At 41.4% G+C, this 13,311-nt stretch overlaps 1 protein-coding gene across 1 annotated transcript in view; it reads left to right on the forward strand.

Moving 5' to 3' along the window:
• Positions 1-7,336, forward strand: part of FBXO3 (F-box protein 3) — a 32,724-nt gene extending 25,388 nt beyond the window's left edge. Inside the window, exons 10-11 of the mRNA XM_023653831.2 lie at positions 757-947; positions 6,218-7,336. Of these exons, the coding sequence (XP_023509599.2) occupies positions 757-947; positions 6,218-6,394 (368 nt within the window). The 3' untranslated portion in view covers positions 6,395-7,336. The remainder of the gene's footprint in view (positions 1-756; positions 948-6,217) is intronic.
• Positions 7,337-13,311: the final 5,975 nt, after the last annotated feature.

A 13,311-nucleotide genomic window follows, 5' to 3' on the forward strand; every position in this document is an offset into this window, starting at 1 on the left:
TCTCTTTCGTCCCTTGGTGTAAGACCTCTCCCCTGTGACTGCCATCTTGTCTGGGCTAAATGCTGAGGATGCATCGTCCGAGTTTTATGTTTTAGTCTCCTGCTGCTTTCAACATTTAGAGTGCCCTTATCTCTGGACTGGTGTCCAACTGTGACACTTTTTTTTTTTAAAAGATTGGCACCTGAGCTAACATCTGTTGCCAGTCTTCTTTTTTCTTTTCTTCTTCTTCTCCCCAAAGCCCCCTCAGTACATAGTTATATATTCTAGTTGTGAGTGCCTCTGATTGTGCTATGTGGGATGCCGCCTCAGCGTGGCCTGATGAGCGGTACTGCGTCCATACCCGGGATCCAAACCGGCAAAACCCTGGGCCGCCAAAGCAGAGTGCATGAACTTAACCCTTGGCCACAGGGCCAGCCTCCAACTGTGACACTTTTTATTATTCATGTCTTAAGGATGGTGTCTTCCATGCCTCAAAGTATTTTGAAAAAGAAAATATTCCTGTTTTGTTTTGTTTTAGTAGATATTCTCTCCCCCACACACATACTGTATAAAATTAGGAGAATATTAAAAAAAAAAGTCAAGAGGAATAAAATACTCACTTATAATACTATCACTCTTAACATTTTGTTATATTTCCTTTTAGATTTTTTTTCTGATTGGGCATAGTTTGCATAATACCATAGAGGACCTGTCTTATTTGCTATAGTGAAGAACTAAATTTTATACTTTGGTTTGTTGTTACTGTTTTCTCCACAGGTGAATTTCCAATCATCAGCCCAGGTCGGGTGTATGAATATACAAGTTGTACCACATTTTCTACAACGTCAGGATATATGGAAGGATATTATACCTTCCATTTTCTTTACTTTAAAGACAAGATCTTTAATGTCGCCATTCCCCGATTCCATATGGCATGTCCGACATTCAGGGTGTCTATAGCCCGATTGGTGAGTTAAATTTTCCTCTAGGGCTGATTTACACGATTTTGTTGAATCTACTCCATGGAGGGACATTATTAATTAGCTAGACAAATGGTTTATAAATGGTTCCAGAGACCCCAAGTTTCTGAGGAAGTATCATGGGGAGCCATGTGAATATGTTGGGGGAGATGGACAATAAGTAAGCTAGACCCCACACACTTCAGTCAGAGTAACTCTGCTATTATCTGTTTTCTGTTTCTTTTTAATAGTTGTCATTTTTTTGAGCAGTTTTAGATTCACAGAAAATTGAGCAGAAGGTACAGAGATTTCCCAAATACTTCCTGTCCCCATGCATGCATAGAATCCCCCGTTATCAGTATCTCCCACCAAAGTGATACCTTTCTTACAAGTGATGAATCTACATTGACTCGTCATAATCATCCAAAGTCCATAGTTTACATTAGGTTGACTCTTGGTGTTGTACATTTTGTGGGTTTGGACAAAGGTATGATGACATGTATCCACCATTATAGTATCATAGAGAGTAGTTACTGGTTTTAAAGGTTCAGCCTCTTTTCCATAGTTTCCAAAAACAGTTCTGTGGCCTAATGAGAAACATCACAGTTGACCAGTAAGAATAGGCTTTATTTTATTTCATTAAGGCTGGGAAAACAATCTCTTACAGTCTTTCTGCTGAAACTCCCAATTTTGTAAAATAATACAAATACCCTATAGAGTTCATTACAAAGAGGATTTAATGGGTAGACCTGTACTTTAGTAGTCTCTCTTTGAGATCATTTCCTAAGTCAAGTAGGTATATTTTTAAAATCTTGCTCTTAGGGTTACCTTATGACAAATGTAGCAGTACCCCAATCTTAGAGGCTATAAAATGACGGAAAAATGACTATAAAATGACTAAAGAGAACTATGAAACTCCAGTTATATAATAGGAATAAAATATGAATTTGGTACCCAGAATGTAATTGAATCCTAGGCACCAAATGTTCAGAAAGTGTCCTCTAACTCCTGGGATGACCCTGATGGGTGGGTCTAAAATAAGTCTGGGAAGATGGACTGATCTTAATCTGACCTAGAGTTGACACATTCCCAGCTCCAGTTTAGAAAGACTTGAGGCCATTGTGTTTGTGGTGTGTCTGGTGAAAAGGATCTACAGTCCAGGTTTGGAAGTGAAGTTAAGCTTCCCTTCCAGTGGAGGAATGCTTTCTACTGCATATTTCTGGTACTAGGAATCTGCTACTTCCTGTAACAGTCTTCCATTTTTCACTAACTAAGTTTCTGTAGGAGATCGGTATCATCTTACCCTTAGATATGTGATGCAATTATCAGGGAACCCATCTGGGGCTGGAGTTCTCTTTGTGGGAAAGTTTTGAAATATGAATTTAATTTCTTTAATATTCATATTTTCTTCTTGTTTCACTTTTGTTAATTTGTATCTTTCAAGGAAAATGTTGAATTTATTGGCATGAATTCCTTCACAGTGTTCCCTTTATCCTTTTAATGCCTACAAGAACTATAGTCATATTGTCCTCTTTTGTTCTTCGTTTTGGTAATTTATATCTTCCCTTTGTTGAGCTGGGGGGTTTCATTTAAAGGAACAACTTTTGGTTTCACTGATTTTTCTCTGTTTTCTCATTTGCTATTTCATTGATTTCTGCGGTCATCTTTATTTCTCTCTTCCTAGTTACTTGGGGTGTCATTTGCTTTTTTCCTAGCTTCTTAAGGTAGAAGTTTAGACCTTTCTTCTCTCTAAGCACTGTTTTAGCTGCATTGTACAAATTTTGATGTGTTTTCATTAACATTTAGTTCAAAATAGTCTCAGATTTCCCTTGTAATTTAATTTTGACCTATGACTTTTCTAGAAATGTGTTAATTTCCAAACATGAGATTTTCCAGTTAACTTTTGGTTAGTGATTTCTAATTTTCTTAGGGTTAGAGAACTCAGTCTAATTTCAATCCTTTTAAACGTTTTATGGACCAGTATCATGGTCTGTCTTGGTAAATAATCCTTGTACATTTGAAAAGAATGTGTATTCTGTATTTGGGGGATTATTCTATAAATGACAGGTCAAATTGGTTGACTGTTTTTCAAGTCTTCTATAAATTTACTGACTTTTTTTTTTGTCTTTGTTCTCAGAAAGATGATTGTTGAAATCTCCAACTGTAATTACAGTTTTGTCGATTTCTCTTTTTAATTCTGTCCGATTTCCTACATGTATTTGAAGCTCTGTAATTATATGCAAATATACTTAGGATTGTTATGTCTTTTTAATGAAGTGCTTCTTTTATTGTCATGAAATCTCTATCTCTGATAATATTCCTTGTCCTAAAGTTGCTAATGTTCCTGACCTAAAGTATAAAGAATGTTGAAGTTTGTTTGGACAGACCGTTAAGGTACTGTTGGATCAGCGTGATACTGTTGAGGCCTGTTTTTATTGTTTGTTAGGATGGGTATAAAGTAGTTATTACTTAAGGAGTAGTTCTCAAACTTTTTGGTCTCATGACACCCTGAAGCTCTTAAAAGTTATTGAGGAATCCAAAGAACTCTTGCTTATGTGGGTTGTATCGATATTTATCATGTTAGAAATTAAAACTGAGACATTTTATAACATTTACTTATTCCTTTTTTAAAGTTTTAAAATTTATAATTTTAAATTACAATAATAAACTCATTACATGTTCAACCCTCTCTTACTTATGTTCTTACTTATTGAGAGTTTTAGTTTCCTCCTAACCACAAATAAGCATATAAAATCTTGACCTGCCTTGTGTAAAATGTTTTCTCTCTCAGGGATGAGCACTCAATAAAAAGAAATGAGAATTCTGGAATTTTTTCTAATCAACATGAAGAGGCAATGGGGATTGTGTTTGTATTGTGCTGTATCTGTATTGTACCTCTCCTGTTTAAATATTTGCTTTCTTGGTAAGGAAGCTGAATTGTTCTTTTTTGGCCTCTAACCATGTGATAATCATTGTACCTAATGCTTCCTTTTGTTTTATACTTTGAATGCCACTATTAAATACACTGTAGGTTGGTCTGAAGCCGTGTCTCAGCCTAGGTGGTTTGCTGTTTGCTTTGGGGCACTGAGAGGCTCCTGCTGCTGCTGCTTTCCCATGCTTCTCTGTGCGCCTCCCTCCATCTCTGGTTGGGTGTGGACACTTCTGTCCAAGGGCACTGGCAGGCTCCCTCTTTAGCCACACTGATTTCTTTCACAGTTTTTCTTCTTCATTAAGATAACTGATAATCATACAACCTGGATTTAATGTTTTAGAATTTCCTAAGCCTTACCCATCTCCTCTGTTTGGACCTTCTACTGAATTATAGTCTTCATTCCTTAGATTAAAAGAAAAATCAAAAGATAAAAATAATGGAATATCTTATGTCATATTTATGTATATTTTCTCTGTTGTTATTGTTATAATAAATCCTAAGTGACACTTCCTTTGACAAATCCTAAACGACAGTTCTTTTCTCACATTAATTAATCTGCTTGCTCAACACATATTTACTGAGTACTTACCAGGTGGTGGGGAAAATGCACAAACAATACCATCAAAATCTCCCTTTGCTTTCAGGAATAGCCTGCAGCATGACAACTACAGTTAACAACACTGTATTGCACATTTGAAAGTTGCTAAGAGATTAAAGCTTCTAAGTTTTCATCAGAAGAAAAAAATTCTGTAACTGTGTGGTGATGGATATTAACTAGACTTAGTGTGGTGGTCATTTTGTAATAGATAGAAATATCAAATCATTATGTTATACACCTGAAACTAATATCATGCCATATGCCAGTTACACTTCAATAAAAAAAAAAGAAGAAAGTTGAGATAAAATCTCTGCCTTGGAATTTACATTCTAGTTGGAAGAGACAAAGTGTAGCAAATAAACACTGTATTTATGTCAAGTAGTAAGAAGTGCTCTGGAGAAAAATCAGAGTAAAGGGAATAAGAAGTATCCTATTGGGTTGTTCTGATATAAAGATGTTTCAGGGAAGGCCTCAATGACACCACAATTGAGACTTGAAAGAAGTAGAAGAAGCCAGGTGGATATGTGGGAGAAGGCTGTTCCAGGCAAAAGAATAGCAGGTACAGAGGCTCTGAAGCACGAATGTGCTTGGTCTGTTTGAAGAGCTGCAAGGAGGCCAGTGTAGCTGAGTACCATGACCAGGGGAGAGTGGTTAGAGATGAGATCAGAGGGGTCAGGGGTTAATGGACGTGTAATCCCATAAAAACCTTGTGGAAGGACTTTTGCTGACATCACATCCCAAGTTTCCCAAAACTTTCCATGTTACCAGCTAGGTCCTCCTTGCTGTTCAGAACTCTGTTCAATGCAGCAACTCCTCCCACTGAGTCTTCAAATGTATGAAAGAGAACATTGACAGCAGAGTGAGTCAAGACTTGATCAGACACTGTTTAAGCAGAATTAAAGTTTCCACAAGAGGTTCAGCATCACTACTGCCTTGAGAGCCTTCAACAAGTCAATTTCACAGTAGAGGCTACCAATGGCGGTTGAATTGAAATGATGTGTCTTTATAGTAGGAGCTCAATGGAAATCTATTAGCCCTCTTGTTGACAGTACATAAAAGTTACCAGTAGAGGTCATACCTTATTACTCTTTCACATCCTCTTTTCTGTAAGCATATAGATTAATAGATAATTGTTACTTAACACACTAATATGATAAATTCAGTAAAATTATGTATTGGGTTGTTAGGAATGATCTGTTTGCTCCCTTGTATGAATTATCAACTACCATGTAAAAAATAAATACTGTATTAATGAAATATATTTACCATTAAGACTACATTGACCATTTTTTATGCTTTTTTTGGTGAGGAAGATTGGCCTAACATCTGCGCTAACATCTGTTGCCAATCTTCCTTTTTATCTTTTTTCCTCCCTAAAGCCCAGTGCAGAGTTATATATCCTAGTTCTAAGTCATTCTGGTTCTTCTTGTGAGACGACACCACAGCATGGCTCGATGAGCAGTATGTAGGTCTGTGCCCAGGATCCAAACTGGCGAACCCTGGGCTGCTGAAGCAGAACATGTGAACTTAACCACTTGGCCACGGGACCAGCCCCCACATTGAGCATTTTTAAACATGTGATAGAATATACTCTCTAGAATCTTGCATTAGCATGTGCATTATGAAAATGCACTGTTCAAATCTATAAAAATTCATATTGGCATGTCCAGTTGTTTAGATAAATGAGAATTTGCATTAAGTATAAAAAACTGATGAAGTTCTTATCAAAAGATTGTTTTCTCTTTCAAGGAAATGGGTCCTGATGAATATGAAGAGATGGAAGAGGAAGAAGAAGAGGAGGAGGAAGAAGACAATGATGATGATTCGGCAGATATGGATGAATCCGATGAAGATGATGAGGAAGAGAGACGGAGGAGAGTCTTTGATGTTCCCATTCGCAGACGCCGTTGCTCTCGCCTTTTTTAGCAAGCCTCTGCTGACGGAAGCACAGGGATGAATCCAGTTTGTTAAATAGATTTCTCAATAATGTAAATAACTAACTTGTTCTCAGCATATAGCAGGAAAGTTAGCATGAAACGTTGTTCGGGGCCCTGGGTTCTATGTGACACTACATTAGGAACTGGATGGTTTTAATTTGCTGTGTTTTTGAGGTAGAGGAGGAAATAAATGGGAAACTTTTTTTTCTCTTCTAGAAGTCATGGGGGAGTAGTTCTCTAGCTATGGATCAGATATTTCTTTGTTTTAAAATATTTTATACTTATAAAAATATGGAAATGGGAGGGAATTGTTTGGAATAAGGATTTAAAATGTAGCAGAAATACCTACACGAGGATAGAGAGAAACTCTGACTGATTCTGTGAAAAGACCTCTTGCAGTTGTGAGTTATTTAGAAATGAACAGAATTGGTAATTAGGTCAGTCCATTTAGTGATTCCTATATATTTTGTACTTGCAGGGAACTAATTGATTAAATAGCTTGAATGCTAGTTGTTTGTCCTTTCTTAGACAATTTGTCCTTGAATTTGAAGTCTTTATCATTACGACCTGGACCTCACATTTAGTCTTTAATTCTCCCAACCTTTAATTTAAAGTCTTCAGCACTATGACCTTTATCATATTGTTGTTCACAGATGCATCATTTTTGAAATGTAGTGTGTAAAAGTATGTATGGCCTTGTTTATTAACAAAAGCTTCTTCACAATGTCTCATGTAGTCTAAATTTGTAAATACTGCTTCTGTTTTGTTTCTCCTTTATACATTTGACTGTCTAACTTTGTGATAAGTGATGTGAATTTTATGTTAAGTATGTCTTCCTGAAACATGGATTTTTTTGTAATTAATTGAGAGTTTGGAATGAAATCTTCCCAATGTCAAAAACTCACATTTTAAAAACAAACTTTGGTTCCGATGCTGTATTGTGTGTAATTGCCTATTTTCCGTAAACTCATATGAAGAAGCCTTTGCTCTTAAGACTGAAGATGAGATTGAAACTCGTTGGCCTGTTGCCTGTTTAGTCATTTCCTGGCTTTGACTATACCCTGTCCTGTGTTCCACCTTCTGTTTTCCCCAGGAACAGTTCTTTTGTAGGGAAACTGTAGGAAGAGGGAGGTGCAAACAGGGTTAGTCGGCTGCCATCAGGGACCGCGAAGGCAAACTCACCCTTTCAAGCTGGCACATGTCAAAATGTTCTGAAATGGACTGAGAGATTTTCCTGCTTATCTTTTTTAATAGAGTGTTATCAGGGTACCAAATCCTTCTATTATGCCTGTCTCTCTCTTTTTTTTAAATCAACCCACTGATTTTTTGAAAAACAAACTTTCCTAATAAAACAATAATTTAAAACTAGTTAATGTTGGAAGTTAAAGCTGGGCCCAGGAATTCTTGCCATTTTTGGTATCTTTCTCTTTTCTGGAGGTCCTCTTCTCTCTCTCAGGTCCCAGAGTACCGATGCTGCCTCACATCTCCCTGCAGCTCCATCCAGTCCTTCCTCCTCAGGATGCTTCAGGCTGGCTTATCCTCTCATCAAAATCTACATTCTCTTAGAATAGTGAATGAATAACCTCTATTTCAGACCAGGGTGTGATTGATTAGTGATGTTTTATTTCATTGGCAAGAATGTGTATGCACACACAAAAGGGATCTAACAGATGGTCAGACTCTGCTTTTGGTGGAGTGAAGGCCATTTCTGGCTCTGAGGTCCCTTGAAAACACCATTTATCTTTTACTCATTTGTCCAGGATGAGACAGGTACCTAAATAAACAATGGCTTAAATAGCTTAGGGGTTATTTTTCTCTCATGAAAAGTCAGAGGTAACTAGTTCAGGGCTGATATGGTGGCCCAATAGTGTCAACATCTCAGACTCCTTCCATCTTCCTGTTCTGTCATCCTTAGCACGAGACTTTAACCTTAAAGGTCACCTCATGGTTGCAAGATGGCAGCTGCAGTCATATTGTATTCTGGGAAGGATGTTGAGAAAAGGAAAAAATTAAATAGAAAGTCAAACATAAGGCTGGAGAGGTAAACTAGCCAGGTTTCCAGCAGTTGTGTGGAGGATGGGCAGAGAAGGGGCAAGGCAGGCAGGAATTAGCCTGGTGTGAAGGAGTTGTAACAGCCCAAGGAAGACATGCTACAGGCCTGAATGAGGGCAGCAGTAGTAGGAGTAGAGTGAAGAGGGGATGAAATTGAGCTAAATGATAAAGTAGGCAGGAGATGGTGACTAGATGTGAGGGAGTGGAAGAAATCCAAGTTGATTCCTTGGTTTCTGGGTTCATTTATGAAAAAATAACTGCAGGAAACACCTTTGAACAATGGAGATGAATTCAGATTTGGACACATTTTGAGTTCAAGATGTCTGTAGGACATTTAGGTGGAGATGTCCGGCAATCAGTTGGGTATGAATATGAAGATCGAGGGAGTGGTCAGGACTGGAGAATAAAGATTGGCAAGTCATCTGCAAACATATATATCCCCAAGGTAAAGTGGATGTGCCACAGTCACCCGGGGAGCACACATAGCCGTGGTTCTCCGTTCAACCCTGCAACACCAGATTATGAGTGGTTAGGGGAAAAGATGAGAAGATGGTGTAAAAAGACCAGGCAGGGTTCTGCTCTGCTGTACATAGGGTTGCTAGGAGTCAGAATCACCTGGATGGCACTAACAACGAAGTGGAAAAGAAGCTCAAGACTGAAAGGTCAAGGAACTGGAAGCAAAACCAGAAGAGAATGATGTCTCAGAATCCAAGAGAGCTTCAAGCAGGGAACAGCTAATAGGATGCGTATAAGATAACGCATGTGAAAGAGCTCTGTAAAGAAGCCATCATAGGAAATACACTTGTTAGCTGTTTTAAGCAGACACACTTTAATCACAGCAAGTCCTTCTGATTTGAGACTCCCATCTGTACAGAGGAAAACCAAGATTTGGGCACCACCAAATGAGACTCATTCCCTGACATCCCCAAGCCATCAGAGGATCATGCTAGCAGGCACTTGTCATAACAGTTATCATATGATTTCTCCTCCTTGAATTTTATCCTATTCATTCTTCCCCTCCCGAGTCAGTGTAAGCAGTCCTGAGATGCAAGACCTTCTTATCCTGATACAGTCTTATGGTCCCCCACGGAGGTCAACCTCTTGGAGAAAAACGTATACTTTTGGCTTGTTCCTCATGCGCCTTTCCATGGTGCTCTCCATTTGCGGAAGATTTGCCCTGAGCTAACATCCATGCCAACCTTCCTCCATTTTTTTAGTATGTGGGCCACCAGCACAGCATGGCCGCTAACAGAGCAGTGTAGGTCTGCGCCCAGAACCCAACCGGGCCTCCAAAGAAGAGTGGGCTGAATGTGACCACTAGGCCACTGCAGCTGGCCCTCCATGGCACTCTTAAAGCTGGTCTGCAGCAGACGGGACAGTGTCCAAGTGATAAAGGGGAACTTCAGATTACATCTTTACATAAAAATAATGGCGGCTCTGCTGCCAGACTGGCCAATGTAAGCTTTTAAACCCATAACAGAGTTTTATCTTGGTTCCAAACAAGTCACAAGCCATGGGTGTGTCTGTGGCTGAAGAGCAGAAAGGAGCCTCCTGCTGCAGCAGGAGTGCACAACTTGACCGGCCAGGTGGGAGCTTGGCATGGGCACAAAAAAGTTTTGAAAAACATTTTAATATAATTTATTTAAAAAATAAAGGAAAATCACAAGTCTTGGAGTTTCATATTGTTTTTGTTTCCCATAACAAACCGGAGGAGGACACCATAAACTTCCGTTGTCGAGGTTTTAAAGGTCTTACCTACTTCTGGCCACAGGTCTTCTTCCGAGCCTGGCCCGGGCAGAGTGGCCTCGCGCGCAGGGGCCGCCCGGCTCCCTAACCAGGGCCCAGGGCTCGGGGCGTGCGCCCGCCCTGGTGACCTCGGGTGGAGACGACGGCGCGGGGCGAGGCCGAGCCTGGAAGGACCCGGCCCACAGTTCGAGGGGGTTCGGGGGTCGGAGCCCGCAGCCCCACGCCCAGCCCCGCCCAGCTGCGCCACTGCCCTGGTTTCCGACGGAGAAACGGGGAGCGCCGCTCCTCCCAAACACCCCGAATTCCGCAGGCCGCGCCCTCCGTTCCCTCAGGAACCTGGACCTCCTTGACTTACCATGTGGTTACCTCTGATAAATCACCGTAACTGAAAATATCCTAAACTGAAAATGCATTTAATACGCCTAGCAGCCCGGACATCCCATCTTAGCCTCCCCTACCTTAATCTGCTCAGAGCCCTGACGTGTCTACAGCGGGGCAGTCATCGCTCGCAAAGCCTATTTTAGTATAAAATGCCAAGTATCTCATGTAATTCATTGAATACTGTACTGACAATGAAACACAGAGTGGCTGTCAGTGTGTCACTCATTCACCCTCGTGGTGACCTCGGTGATGTGGGCTGCTCCTGCCCAGCATCAGGGGACAGCTTGGCGTGTGCTGCATCCTGCTGGTCCAGGGAGAGAGCAGCATTCAAATTCCAGGTGCAACTTCTCTGAGCGCCGCAGGCCTCGGCACCATCGTCAGGACATCTGTCTTTTTCCTAGAGGTCTAAATTATGAACTTTAAAAAGCAGGGCCTGGTTGGAACTTTGACATTTTGTGTCCAATTTTGGTGTGAAGTTTTGTCTTCTTGGGCTGGAGGGGCCGCACTCTTCCCCAAGTCTGACAGCTGACTTTTGAAGAAACCTTACCTTGTGGTTTGTGCTGTTCAAGGAGAAGGAGGCTCTGCAGGCACCTGGAAGTGTGCCAGGTAACAGACTCCATTTCCTCTTTCTCTGACACGAGCAGCCTCAGGGAAATGGCTTCTCCTTGACAAATAGAAATGGCAAGCAATAGGATATATTGGAGTATATGAGGAAGCCATTTGGTGTAAACCTAATTCGGCCTGACTTTGTTTTCCCAAAAGGGCGTGACTGTGGCCGTTGAGCACACATTGTATATCTGCTTTAAAACATTTACTATGGCAAGAACAAATGACCTGAAGATAAAGGTGCAACTTCCACCCACATTAGCATTTCCTTAGGGATAAGCATCTTTCCTTAGGCTAGGAACTGACTGCTGCACTCACCTTTGACCACCCAGCTCAGAGACAACAGACCTGCCACCCTGCTGTGTCCACTGAGACAGCAGACCTCCCTGCTGTGTCCATCAATCGCCGTGTCAACAGAGCAGTCTTGTGACTATTGTAAAAGGGACATTTCAATCATATGTGAAACATCCTGTTTGGGGGTATATAACCACTCTGTGCACCCCACTTCTTTGGTGCTCTTTCTTCCTTCGGGAAGAAAGGCCCCGGGCCATGGTCCTCAGTTTTTAGCTCAGAATAAACTCTCCCAAGTTTTCATTTATAGACTGGTTATGGATTATTTTCATCGACATCTGGTAGTGGGAACCCACAGTGAGCAGAACTGCTCTGTGACTCACCTGCAGTATTGTGTGACTTCTGAGACTGGGGTCTCCTCTCCGCCCTCGCAGTCCGTTTGTGAAGCAGTGAATGGACCCAGTGCACCACCAGAAGGCTCTAACTCAGAGGCTCCTAGGGTTTTCCTCCTGACCAGCACTTTCCTTCCTTCCTGTAGTACCCCATGTCCATTTTGAAAGAGCATCCTGCTGTGATCAGCTGATCCTTTTAAAAATCATGCTCTTACTTGGTGGTGACTTTGCTAAAGAGGTCAGGGGCCGCACCTGAGACCTGGCTGTGCACCTCTCTCAGCTGCATAATTCTCCTTCATTCTAAACAAAGCAGCCCGTAGTTTTGACAAACTCAGAGACACAACCCACACCATATAAAGTTAGCTTGTGATGACAGACCCTTTTTGAAAAGGAGGGAGAGACTGCAAACACAGGAGAGGTGACCCAAAGATTACTGTGTGTTCAATTGTCAGGGAAACGTCTCTTTCCTACCACCTTGCCCTACCTTATCTAGCTTAATGTGTGTATTGGTGATGTGTCTGTGGGTGACTTTGCCCTGGGATCTACCTAGAATAAGCACAGTTTGAAGCTTGGCGTGCTTGAAGAGAAGTGCCAAATTCACGTTGTCTTGTCAAGTTCATGTGACCCAATGTAGCGGTCCAGGGCTGGGACTTTGGCGTCAGACCAGGCTGTGACTCTTGGCTCTGCTGTTTACTGGCTGGGTAGTCGGGAACAAGCTATTTAACCTCATTTTCTTGGTGAAATAGTAGGCCTGACTTCATCGGGTGTTAGGACTACATGAGATAATTCATGGAAAGGGCTCCATTTGCCTCCTGATATTTGGAGAACAAATGGTGGCTGTTAATATTTCGGGCACCCTGGTGACCCCACGGCAACTTACTCCCAGTTCTCCAGGGAAGGCACACAGAGCTCAGAATGTTGATTGAGGAAGGTGGCAAAATTTCCCCAAATGTGGTTCTTTACTCTGGTGGGAAATATATCACCCCAAGGCAGGTAGGGAGTTGCCCCACTGTGGACCAAATATGCCTGAAGCTTGAGGTGTCTGTATTTTCAGAGCAGAAACAAGAAACTGTTGAACCTTGCTGTAAGGAAAGCATTGCATCATGCTGAGTGGCTTGGAAGATAAAAGCCCAAGTGAAAGGGATTTGAGGGTGAGGAGAACAGGGGTGTAATGGAATTCATCTTGGACAGCAGGGACGAGCTCTTGAAAAGAAGTGCATTAAAAATTTTGAGCCAGCTCTTGAAGAACCTCAGCTGGACTCTCACAAGCCCAGCCAAGCCCAGAGCTGCTGGAGGCTTTCTAAGGGGAGGATGTTTTTACCGATGCCCCATGTCTTTGTGAAATATCTTTGTTAAACCAATAAGTGTGTAACCTCAGAGGGCAGGGCCGTGAGTAGGCTCTTTGAGGAGAGGCCCTCTTTGGTGAGCTAGGGACCTG

Source organism: Equus caballus, chromosome 12, assembly GCF_041296265.1.
Source record: "Equus caballus isolate H_3958 breed thoroughbred chromosome 12, TB-T2T, whole genome shotgun sequence".
NCBI classification, from domain to species: Eukaryota; Metazoa; Chordata; class Mammalia; order Perissodactyla; family Equidae; genus Equus; species Equus caballus.